Source organism: Penaeus japonicus, unplaced genomic scaffold (genome assembly GCF_977035675.1).
Source record: "Penaeus japonicus unplaced genomic scaffold, GWHDUDI00000001_assembly GWHDUDI00000033, whole genome shotgun sequence".
Taxonomy (NCBI): Eukaryota; Metazoa; Arthropoda; class Malacostraca; order Decapoda; family Penaeidae; genus Penaeus; species Penaeus japonicus.
Genome location: NW_028234435.1, coordinates 20,390,847 through 20,403,346, shown reverse-complemented (window position 1 = coordinate 20,403,346; position 12,500 = coordinate 20,390,847). Strand labels below are relative to the sequence as shown.

At 42.1% G+C, this 12,500-nt stretch overlaps 2 protein-coding genes across 6 annotated transcripts in view; one reads left to right on the top strand and one right to left on the bottom strand.

Moving 5' to 3' along the window:
• Positions 1–4,647, bottom strand: part of LOC122246272 (uncharacterized) — a 41,952-nt gene extending 37,305 nt beyond the window's left edge. For 3 of the 5 annotated variants that reach the window (XM_086530483.1, XM_086530480.1, XM_043004745.2), the window contains exons 1-2: positions 4,400–4,647; positions 4,024–4,153 (exon numbers count right to left, since the gene is read on the bottom strand). In XM_086530483.1, the coding sequence (XP_086386609.1) occupies positions 4,024–4,067 (44 nt within the window). In that variant the 5' untranslated portion in view covers positions 4,068–4,153; positions 4,400–4,647. Of the gene's footprint in view, positions 1–3,652; positions 3,822–4,023; positions 4,154–4,399 lie in introns of those variants that run through there. The other 2 variants (XM_086530482.1, XM_086530481.1) reach the window with 2 other exon arrangements.
• A 472-nt stretch (positions 4,648–5,119) lies between these two features.
• The window catches only part of psq (BTB-domain-containing protein pipsqueak), a 36,263-nt gene continuing 28,882 nt past the window's right edge, over positions 5,120–12,500 (top strand). The window contains exon 1 of the mRNA XM_086556669.1: positions 5,120–5,230. The gene's annotated coding sequence lies outside the window, so the exon portion shown is untranslated. The remainder of the gene's footprint in view (positions 5,231–12,500) is intronic.

Sequence of the window (12,500 nt, the reverse complement as noted above, 5' to 3'; positions counted from 1 at the left end):
AGACAGACACAGATTTATTATCCCTTTCCCGCTTGCTATGGCTCAGATCCCCTGAAACAAGGAGAAAATACACTACATCATGCTCCAATTTCCCAAGAAAGGGATCTACAATGGCGAAGAATGTAATAAAGAAAACAACCAAGGCACTGCAAGTGGTGGATTGACAAATAAATTAATAAAAGAATGACTGAATGAAAGAAATTAAGGATGGAGGGATAGACACAGACACATAGGATCGGACAAGATAAGGGTAAGGGAAGCTCAAGGATAAAAAAACAGGGGGGGGAGAGAGATGGAGGGATAGACGTTAGTGATAATGAACTGCTCGATCCGAAATATCCAGGCCACCATGTATGGGGCTTATCAAACGGCGTGCAACCCTTATCACTGAGCATAGCTTGCCCCCCCCCCCCCCTCCACCCCCTGTCTCAACCCCTCGATCAACCCTTGCTTCGCCACAAAACCACCACTACCCATGATACAGCAAAGACCCCACCAGTCACAACCCAGTCATTGAAGCCCGAACGGTGATTCTGGAATAAGTATACTGAATGTTGGAGAGTTTAACCTAAGACTTAATTATCTTTTTTATCATCTTACGGGGCGGGGCGCAAGTTGAAACAAATGCACCAAGAGCTTAATGCAATTTGTAATCATTCCTTGTTCTCTAAATAGGAGAGATTGATACATAATAAATCAACAATAATAAACACGCTTAGTGAAACCATCGTCAATATATCATTGTTGCACATCCGTGTCACTATTTACTTTCTAGATTTTCTCGCTGTAAATACTAGGTAAACCATGGAAATACGCAAAACAATCGGCTTCAATTCTTACCTAGACAAACAGTTCAACATGAGAAGAAGACGAAGGAAAGAAGAGATAAGAGACTGACGTAGAAGACACACCCTCTTAAAACAAGTGTTCAACAGAGGGGGGAGAGTTGTACACCTGTTTGTCAATTGCAACTAACGCAGGTACCACCGTCGAGTGAAAGATTCACTCCAATGCCCCCGCACAGAAGACGAAAAGGTTGAAAGAGGAGGGGAAAAAATATTTAACGTGTAATTATCAATATTTTTGTTCGTGATATTTCCATAGTATGAACATCTTGCAGTGTTCCAAGACTGGAGCACAATATCCAGAATCTCATTTTAAAATGTCACTGACAGTCGTAACAGAAAAATCTCTAGGCAATAGTACTTCATCCTAAAAGCTATAAGCAAGAAGAGCACAAATACAATAATTCGTTTTTGAATATCTGGAAAAACGGAAAACAAAAACCTCGAAACTTGTATAAAGACACGAGGTGAAACTTTACATAAATTGAAGGGATACTGTTGAGACTTGGGAAGGAGGGAGGGGGAGAGAAGCGAAATGTTGAGCCGAGTGCATGTGCTAATCCAGTAGCTTTTCTCGTTGCCAGGTTCATTCTTAGGGGAGGGTGTCTGTTACAAGATTCTCTCTCTCCCTCCCTCTCTCTCTCTCTCTCTCTCTCTCTCTCTCTCTCTCTCTCTCTCTCTCTCTCTCTCTCTCTCTCTCTCTCTCTCTCTCTCTCTCTCTCTCACTCACTCGCACATACACAAACACACATCAAAACACCTCAACAAACACTGAAGAAAGAACGACCGTGCCTGCAGGCAGTCCCGGCGTGGCCTCTGCTTTAAAGCACACGCAACCAGAAGAGGTGGAGAGAGAGAAAGAGAGAGAGAGAGCTTTAAGAGAGCAGCGTTTCTTGCATCACTAAAGGTGAAGAGGTGCTACAAGAACCCCCACAAGATCATGTGGCTGGTGCTCCCTCTCCTCTCCATTCGGGGCGGGAGGAGAGGCACGCGTCACTGCAGTAGGGGAGGAGAGGCGAAGACCAAAGAAAGAATGAAAGAGAGGAGGGCTGAGTTCGTGCAGGGGTATTCTCTCTTCCACGTATAAGAGAGCGCCTCGGTAAACAGATTTGAGGCCATGCAGGTCGGAGGGAAGGAGCCTCGGAAGGTGGTAGTGGTGGTGGGGGGGGGGGGGTATAAACAGAAGAGAAAAGCCAACCAAAAATCACAACTGGTTGGAAACGTTCGCAAACATCAATCTTTTGTACTCTCGTGCTATACACAAACAAAAATATATGTAGGATATATATATATATATATATATATATATATATATATATATATATATATATATAAAGTGTGTGTGTGTATGTATGTATGCAAATGCACAATCACACATATACATGTATATGGACATACATTTCATAATCGTTCATATATTGCTTTTCCAAGTCACACTCCTGCCGCCCGAGGATCCCTCGCAGCTTTCCCACCCCACGAGGCTCCATTGCCCTCCTGTCTTAATCTGCAGTCGTCGATATCCCATTTCTTTCTGTCTTTCCCATTTATCACAGCCGAATGAATATAAGGAATCGATGAATAACACCAGCGATTGTACCAAGCAAAGACATCACGGAGGCGTGGCACGTCCTACTCCCGATGCCCTGTTTACCGAGGCTGGGCTTTTCGACTCTGACCTGACCTGAGACTAATCATTTGGACTAAGCGCTGTTTGACCGCGACTACGAGCCCATAGCTGAATTCCTTGAAGGTTCTCCCTGGAGCTGAGAGCAACGGTGCTTTGCCATGGTGGAAAATATTCCATTCCTCAGGTTATCATTTTAACACAAGAGATAAGAAGATAAGAACAAGCCATCTCTATCATAACATGGCTAAGACGACTTTATTAGAACAAGAATGAAAGGTAAAATCGCTCGACATTACTCTTGAAGGTTCTTTTATCACAAAAGACGTACCTAACAGTCCCCTCGAGTCATCTAACCTAACTGCAACATCAGTATACGAGAAATTGAAACTAACAAGTCATTTATCACGATAGTCAATGAGGGTCGTCGCGGCTGATATGAAGTCCCATACGATTTCGAAATGTTTATTTAATCTTCACCACTAATAGCAACTGATTAGAGGTGCAGGGGACAGTGAAGCAATTGCGTGTAGGATCCCAGAACCGAAGAGGAAAGCCTCATCTCTCGTTCACACATCAAATAGCGGTTCCACCAAAGCACAAAGGGTCCAATTCTGCAGTTAAACTACTGGTTCCAGACTCTGGCAAATGGTTGCAGATTCGAGCGTTTCCGACCTCTGCCGAACGGTGTCCGACCCTCGCTTATCGGCCACTGGAGAGATAGGCCTACACAGCACTCGCATACATACACTCGGGGCTTCTTGGACGTTCTCAATATCAGAAAAATTCACAGAATTATTATTATGGCCGTGGGGCGCGAGATGTAATGCTATGGATGTCCAACTGTTGTGTACAAAATAGGGAGCTCAAAATTAGCACTTCAAGTTGGGTTAGTAACTACAGTTCTTCCTTCGAAAAACTCACGATAAAATTCCATTTGTTTCCCATTATCTCTTAAAATGAAATGGGATTTAACAATCACCACAGTTTCACCAAACACCGTTGAAAAAACAAAACAGTGAAATACAAATCAATATTCACTACTCTTCAATAACCAAAAATAAGAATAAGTGAAAACACTGAGTTGCATTTCAGTGTTTCGTTTCACAAAAGTATTTTGTTAAATGTATTCTTTTCAACTTCATTTCTTAAATCAATGTGACAAAGTGATCTTGCTTCTCACCGTTTATTGAAGTTTCACACAGTCTTCCTTAACACATAGTCACAGCACCATTAAGGTCAGCACACTGGAGCTATTTAGTCACTTTTCACCATCACATTGGCAGTGTTTACGAGGAGCTGCCGTGACCCTCACTCGTTGCTGTCCACATGGTAAGTGAAGCTTTCGGCCCGAACCGACTGTCCCGCACCCACAATGCACGTGTTGCCAGATGTCGCCACTCGCACAATAACAAATGCGTAATTCCACTTTTACGCACAACTATTTTTTTCTGTCTTCTCTTGGATTTTGAAGTAACATTTAGTTTATTGGTTTGTAGACTTTGCATTATCAATCATGATGTAAAAACTGAACAATGCATTTCATGAACTTACGGGATATGCGGGACGGGGGTATATTTGTCACGATTCTTGGCCATGAGATCGCTACCCCCCCGATTTTCCAAAGTCCGACGATCCGGCGCTCAGATTAAACGTTACGTGTGTTGCACTTCATACACTCTTTCTAGTTGAAACGAAAAGGACGAATGCATGTAACTGACATAAACACTCCGGAAGTTGCATTATTAATAGATCCATTTCCGCCATTTTGCCTAAAACCTTGAGGTGACCACTACATTTAGGCCTATGCATGTAGAGCAAATTCCAATCACAGGCAATGACTGAACGAAACACATATTTTTTTACGCATCTCGCGGATAGCAGTCAAAATAATGCGAACGTCATTACATTACAACTTGCATGAGCTTACCTTATATTGCGGTGGTCATCTTGATCTGGATACACCTCCCAGCCCTCCCGTTTGCGATTCACGCGCACACTCTCACTACTGCACCCTGAGCGCCTCAGCCACCCGGCCTATCCTACACCACAAACTCGCCAGGCTTATCTAAGGGTATAGAAATATAGTACTTTTGGCTCTCATTACGTTAACTTGTGCTTAGAATACACCCAACGACACCTCTGTTTATAGAGATGACTAAATATACAAAACATTCCATTGGAATACCAAAGATATAAAATACTAAATATTAGCGGCCTTGCTACTCGGCCTATACTGGCACCATAATTCGTAAGCCCTGCTGTATTTTCTATTTTATGCAATATATTTACCCACCAACGTATTATAGTATAAATCCGCAAAGTATTTCATAAACGATTAATTCGTTTTTATGCGTTACTGAACTTATAGAACGTAGGAATAAGCGAAGAAAAATAAAAATTATTAGCACTTAGGAACCTCCACAGCCCGGCCGAAAACGAAACGGCGCTCGTTTTCTATGGAGCATCGGTAAACACTTTTAAACTTAAGTACGTTTGATTCATTTTCTCGTTCGCTTTATCAATTTGTTTGAATAAAATTCACGATAAATACAAATACTTATTTATTAATATTATGATAAGATAAAATACACTAGATAGAAAATATATGCAATCGTAATGGCGCTACATCGAGCCCCGCGCGTTATTGGAACCTCGGGAAATAAGGAAGTAGAAAAAGAGAAGAAACAGGCCGTGTGCTCCACCTTTTCTCTCGTCTATCTGTCTCTGTGGAAGACGAGGAAAGCGAACAAGAAAGAAGGTGAGTGGGACATAGTCGGAAAATTAAGTGATTTTGTTTGTGTTCGACATGGCACGGTGATGAAATCAGTGTAAAATGACTCCAAGCAACGGAAGGTAAGTGAATGAAGCACAGAAGCCAGCGTACAGGCGAGTAACACGGAGAATATCGAAACTAGATCAGGGGACGGAGGAGGGAGGCGAGAGAAATGGAGGAAGAGAACGCCGATAAATGGAGGGCCGAAAGGGGGTTGGTGCGCATATCACTGGAGAAACGTGAATTTGACGATTATTGTTACTGCATTATATGTACTTTATGTACAATTATAATTTAATATTTATATTAACTTCATCCCTGTCAATATTTGTAAATTATGACATACCCAACTTTATGGAAAATATTTAATCAGGCTTGAACCCAATTGAAGCATTTTTAGGGTCAGTTTTGTACCCATTGTCGTCCATGGGATTGCCTGTGTGATTGTGAATGACTTTATTTACTCTAGTTGGTAAACAGGACACCGGCCAATGTGCAGACACCTGTTGTAGGCCAGTCGCGAAAATATCCATCCCGCCAATGCTCTCGAGGAGGTGCGGCGGCAAAGTTGCCATTTTTTGTAATGGATGCATTTTAATTGCCAAATACATCGAACTTCGCCACCTCTGCGCTCAACGTCAACTGCTTGGGTCACATTGGAGCGGCGTCATTGTGTCACTGGACGACCACAACAAGCGAGTGTCATAATTAGAGGTCCTTCTGGAGGCGGCAACAGACCAGTACTGTGGTGTCTGGTGGATCAAAAACCCTTTGGAGATACTGGCCTCTGCGTGTGTGTGTATACTGTGTAATACAAGACCGCCGCTCTCATCATGCCGGGACAAATCTCTCTCCAGCTTACTCGGTTATTTTAGGTGCATTTGCTGTTGTGTGTGTTTTTTTGTTTTTTGTTTTCTCTCGCTTTTTTTTTTAACCCACTTGCTAATTATGCGGTGTGGGGAATCTCTCTTTCTCTCTCTCTCTCTCTTTCTCTCTCTCTCTCGTTTATAAGCCCACGGCGGGGATTGGTTTGCGATGTGAGTTCGTATTGTAATAAGCTCGTTGATTATGAATCGGAGATGTTTTTTAATACTTTTTTTGTTGTTTGTATAGCGGCCGGGAGATTGCACGTTGAGTTGCAGGACACGATTCCATTGCACCTGAGCGTAAGCAAGCCCAAAGACCCAACAAACGTCACTCGGGGAATGTAAACGTCTCGCTGCCTCTCTTCCCTTGACGTTTCCGCTTGGCAGTTGACGGTTAGCAACAATAGAGCTACTCCCGTGTTGCAAGGCTCAATTCCTGCAACGCGCGGCAGTAGTGGGACGAAATAACAAGGCATCCGACTCTTTAGCAGTAACATTTGGCTGCGTAACGGGCCGTAGTTGCCGATCGGTGCTTGGTTAATTGCCTTGGGGAGGGAGTTGACCAGAGTACGGGCGGGTGAGGGCCGATGCAGCCAGCCTAGTAGGGGCGATGCATTGCTCGGATGCTTGTGCGGTCATTTTTGAATTCGGTTGCAGTGATGGCAGTGAGTGAGTGAGTGAGTGACGTGGTTGCAAGCAGTTGCAAAACACGATAATGTATCTTCGGTACAGTGTTGAGTGACGGGCCTTCATGCAAAGTCCGGCTAATTGACGTGAATTATAAACAGCGTGTTTTTAAGAGGATTGGTTCGTGTTATGTAAGGTAACTGGTCCCCGTATTAATAGTTGGGATGATTTGCATACAGAATCAAGGTAATCGATAAGTGAGTGTGTGGCTAATGGTTATGCTAACAAGATTATTTATTCTATGGCTATTTCAATTGTAATATCCTGTTCTACCCTAAAACATTAAAAAAATAAATATATTTTTTCGCATGAATCACATAGTTATTTTTAGTTTTGACTTTGTTTTATGTAAACAAACTACGTAGCTTTGGGGGGAAAAATCAATGCTTAGTGTTGATGTTATTGCCGGGTTTTGCTCATGGAGCTGAAAGTTTTCATACTGCTTCACTCTTAGAAGCTCAATCCTTCTGTTGCATATAAGTGTATTTATTGCACTCGTCTGTATCTTTATGTTGTATCTAGGGTTGTTCTTTAGTAGGCAGTTCTCTAACCTTGCGTAGGAGTAAGTATATCGTACCCATTTTTGTTATTGATTTGTGTTTAAGAGGTAATCCTGATGTTCTGTCATGGTTATTATTAGTATTGTTATTGTTGGTATCCTTTGTTCGTTTGTTTTATATTATTTGTTAGTAATTATTATTATTATTTTTATTATTGTTTTGTGATTTGCTCTTTCATATCGTTTGCCACTGATTGGTCATTTTAATTTTATTTACAATCATTGTTGTTGTTATTGTATTATTATTGTTATTATTTCATTGTTATTTTTTAATTTTATTATTATTATCATTTGTTAGTTCTTAATATTATCATTACCATTGTTATTGTCATTGTTTTGCTAGTATTGTGTATTTGTTTTATGATTATTGTTGTTATTCATGTATTGTTGATTTATTATAACATTTTTGATTATTTATCCTCATTCTCTTAATTATCGCCATTATTATTGGTTAAATTAACACATACACACACACACATCACATGCACACACATAACACATACACATACACATATATATATATATATATATATATATATATATATATATATATATATATTATATATATACATATATATATAATATATATATATATATATATATATAAATATATATATATATATATATACATATACATATATACATACATACATACATAGATTTATATATTTAGATATACATATATATGTGTATATATACATGTATATATATCGAGATATACATGTAAGTATATACATCCATGTAAATGTAAATGTGTGTGTATAAATGTTTATGGATGTGTGTATATACATATATATATGTATGATATATGATGTGTTTGTATATATATATACATGTATTTGTATAATATATATACATGTATTTGTATAATATATATACATATATTTGTAATATATATATACATATTTGTATAATATATATACATATATTTGTAATATATATATACATATATTTGTATATCTATATACATATATATATATAATATATATATATATATATATATTGTATATATATAATATATTATATATATATATATATATATAATATATATATATATTTGTATGATATATACATATATAATATATATATATATATATATATGTATATATATAATATATATATATATGAATATGTATATGAATATATACATATTCATATACATATATATATATATACATATACATATACATATAATGTATTTTTTATTGACCTATACTTTAAAATAGTTATTGTTGATGCCATTGCTTACAATACGCGAATAGCATTAGCATGGTAATTATCATCATCAGGGGAAAGACCTATTTGCCGAGGCACGTAAGTGACCCTTCCTTCTCTTTCTTTTATTTAAGACCCTTCGTCCTTGCGAGTGAGGTCGCGTGAGTGGAGGAGGGGAGAGGGATGGGGAAGGGGAGGGGGTAAGACAAGAGAACCCAGGTTGTGCTTGTTTAGAAGCTTGGATGTTTTCCAATGAATGATTTTGTTTGTTTGTTCTGTTGGGAGATCTTTCTGTGTGGCGTTTATTTCGGAGAGGCGCTCAGCGTGTGGATTTTATTAGTTCCTCCGGCGGCCGATGGTGGGCTGTCGTCCATTTCCATGTTGCTGTGCTTTTTGCGGGTCGCCAAGCCGTCCTGCTGTATGTGGGCTCCTCGCTCTCCGTAGCAGTGTGTTGAACCCACCTTCCCTTCCCGTCCCGTCCCGTGCGCCGCGTTCCCCGAGCAAGCCGCCCCACCAACCCACCTCGGACACGTCGCTCCAACCCACCCGTAGAGCGGCAATTGACCCGTCCCGGCTATCCATGCAGGGATATGTGTTTGATGGTGTTGAGCGTCGGGTGTAGCGTGTGGTGGCGGCGGCCGCGGCAACGGCGGTGGCGGCGGCCGCGGCGGTGGGCGGGGCTCCCGGGGCCCGGCCTTGCCACCGCCGGCGCTGCTACTGTTGTTGATCCAACCGGGAAGGGGGGAGGGGTCACGGGAAACGGGGGGGAGGGGTGGGGAGGCAAGGGGGAGGGTGACACCGGGTCGTTAACTCTTTCGCGGTGGTTGGATAGTTATGCCGCGCGGCACCTCTTCAGTCGGGAGGGAATTTTTGTACGTGTATGTCTGTGTCGTCTGTCTGTATAGTTGTATGGCGAGTGGAAAGGGGGGTGGGGTGGCGCCGTAGCGGTGGTGGGATGGTGAGGATATGCCTTTTTTTGCAACTGCAGAAAGAGGGGTATTGTGCCGGACGCTGGGGGTTGGGCTTTTCAACCCTTTGAGTGACGACTGAAGGGGTTGAGGAGGAGACCGGAATGGCTTTCGGGACGCATTCCCCGCCGCTTAACATGCGATCTCGAGTGGTGCACGGATTCCATTTCCCAATTGTACTCGCGCCGTGTTGCAGCGTACGCACCCGTCGACCCAACCAACGCCACTTGCGCGATTCGGAAAGATACAAACAACCGAGATTTTCCCCGTGATTCTGGAATGAAAGTACCTACCACGCTAAGTCAGACAGTGCTGCCATCTAACGGCCTGGATATGTGTTGTTCCCGATGACGCACGAAGGCCGTTCAAGTGATGTGTAACGTCGACCTGGAAGATTGATGTGTTACAGGTGACATGTCGTAATTATATGCCATTGGGATGCTAATGGCAATGATTGGAAGACATTTTGCCTTTAAGCCTAAAGAAATATTTGGCGATCAACGTGCAAATGTATTTTCCAGGAAGAGAGAGGTTATGATCCCATTCATTAGGTGCGCGATCATTCATTCATTCATTCACCGACACTTGACGTGGAACAACCAAACTCACGAGCCTCGCTGGCTGGATGTTACGCCAAGAATAATTTTCCTTCGGGACAACAAGAGTGTAAGTTGCGACGCTTCTAAAGCATCCAATCAAGACAGGTAAGTGGTACGTGAGAAAAAAAAAGAAAAAAAAGTGGAAAACGCTTAGCGATGGAGTGTGTTAACTGAGTGCGTGATACCGCCTTGCCTAGGGCCGGGGGAAGTGGGTGGGGGCGAGGGAGGGAGGGGGAGAGGGAGGAGACTTCCTCTTGCAGATGCCCGGCTGTTTTTTTTTTTTTGTTTGTTCCCATTGCCTAGGTGTCTCCATTTCCTATGTGGAGGGGGCGGGGTTATTGATATGGGGCGAAGATACGGCTTGTTTTCACGACTTGTTTTCCTTATTCCGTTGGCGTTCTTGTTTTGTGCTGAGATATGGGATACACGGATTTCTTGTTGATATTCCCGTCTAGGATATATTACGTACATGTAGCTCAGAGCTCTTTTTTTCCAGCAGACGCAGCTTTGGATCATTCTCTCTCTCTCTCTCTCTCTCTCTCTCTCTCTCTCTCTCTCTCTCTCTCTCTCTCTCTCTCTCTCTCTCTCTCTCTCTCTCTCTCTCTCTCTCTCTCTCTCTCTCTCTCTTTTCTCTCTTTTCTCTCTTTCTCCCTTTTCCTCACGGTCTCCCTATCCATCTCTCAGTCCCACTCGTCCCCTCCCCCCATTCAAATTAAGATCAATCTAGTTATAATACACTTGTATACTCAGAACTTCATTTGATGGACCTGTATACCTGTAACTGCGCTGCGCCTGTGCTTCCATTTGTTTCTTCCTCCTTCTTTTTCACCTCATATTTCTTTTCTTCTACTTCTCTTCCTCCGCCTCCATCTTGTTATTCCTCCTTTTTCCCTTTCTACCTTTCTCCCTATTTTCCTAAGCTTCCTGATACACATCCTCCTCTTCCATCCTCTTCTTTCTCCCCTTCCTCCTCTTCTTTCTCCTCCTCCTCCTCCTCCTCCTCCTCCTCCTCCTCCTCCTCCTCCTCCTCCTCCTCCTCCTCCTCCTCCTCCTCTTCTTCTTTCTCCTCCTCCTCCTCTTCTTTCTCCGCCTCCTCCTCTTCTTTCTCCGCCTCCTCCTCTTCTTCTTTCTCCTCCTTCTCCTCCTCCTCCTCCTCCTCCTCCTCCTCCTCCTCCTCCTCCTCCTCCTCCTCCTCCTCCTCCTACTGAACTCGTCATTTAGTTGTACAGTTTCCTGTCTCCTTTTACGGCATTGTGAATGAATGTGTTGTCGTTTTATTCATTTTTTATTTATCCTTTTCTCTCTTGTTATCCGTTATCGCTCGCTATCGCTTCCTACATCATTATTGTCACGGTTTTTTAGGGGGTGAGGGGCGTTTAGGGTCGGGGAGGGGGGAGGGAGGAGGGAGAGGGGGTATTTAGTCATAAAGCTGTCATCCATTTCGTGTTGTACTAGAAGAGTCATTTTGTTTTGAATCGTAGGTGGTAGGTGTTGCTATCTTTCTTTCTTTCTTTCTCTTTCTCTCTCCTTTCTTTCTCTCTCCTTTCTTTCTCTCTCTCTTTCTTTCTCACTCTCTCTCTTTTCTCTTCTTTTCCCTCTCTTCTCTTTCTTTCTCTCTCTCTTTCTCTCTCTCTCTTCTCTTTCTCTCTCTCTCGCTCTCTCTCTCTCTCTCGCTCTCTCTCTTCTCTCTCTCTTTCTTTCTCTCTATCTTTCTTTCTCTATCTCTCTCTTTCTTTCTTTCTCTCTTTCTTTCTCCTCTCTCTTCTTCTCTCCCCCCTCTCTCTCTCTCTCTCTCTCTCTCTCTCTCTCTCTCTCTCTCTCTCTCTCTCTCTCTCTCTCTCTCTCTCTCTCTCTCTCTCTCTCTCTCGCTCTCGCTCTCTTTTTATTTTTCTCTTGTATGTATATGTATGTATGTGACTCACTCTGTCTGTCTGTTCCTATGTCTATGTTTGTGATTATTTACATCTTTACATCTCTTACTTACATTCATTGCTTTTAGAAATGTTTTGATTGTCGTGGTTATCTCTGTCGGTATATTTTCGTCGTCATTGTCGTTTTCATTGTTCTTTCCTCGTCATTGTTGCCCGTATCACCATCATCACTATACCATTGTGACTTGACGCCATTGACCTGGAGATATCGTTTAGGTGTGATCTCGGTTTGAAGAAGTGGTTGCGGGGGAGGGGGGACTTGGTATGAATGTAGCTTTATTTTCGTTGTTATTATTGTTGTTATCACGATCTTTATTATCTCTATCTTCATTTTCATCGTCATCACCATCACCATCACCATCACCACCACTAGCACCACCACCTCCACCGTTATCATCGCCATTATTAGTTTCATTATCATCACCATTGT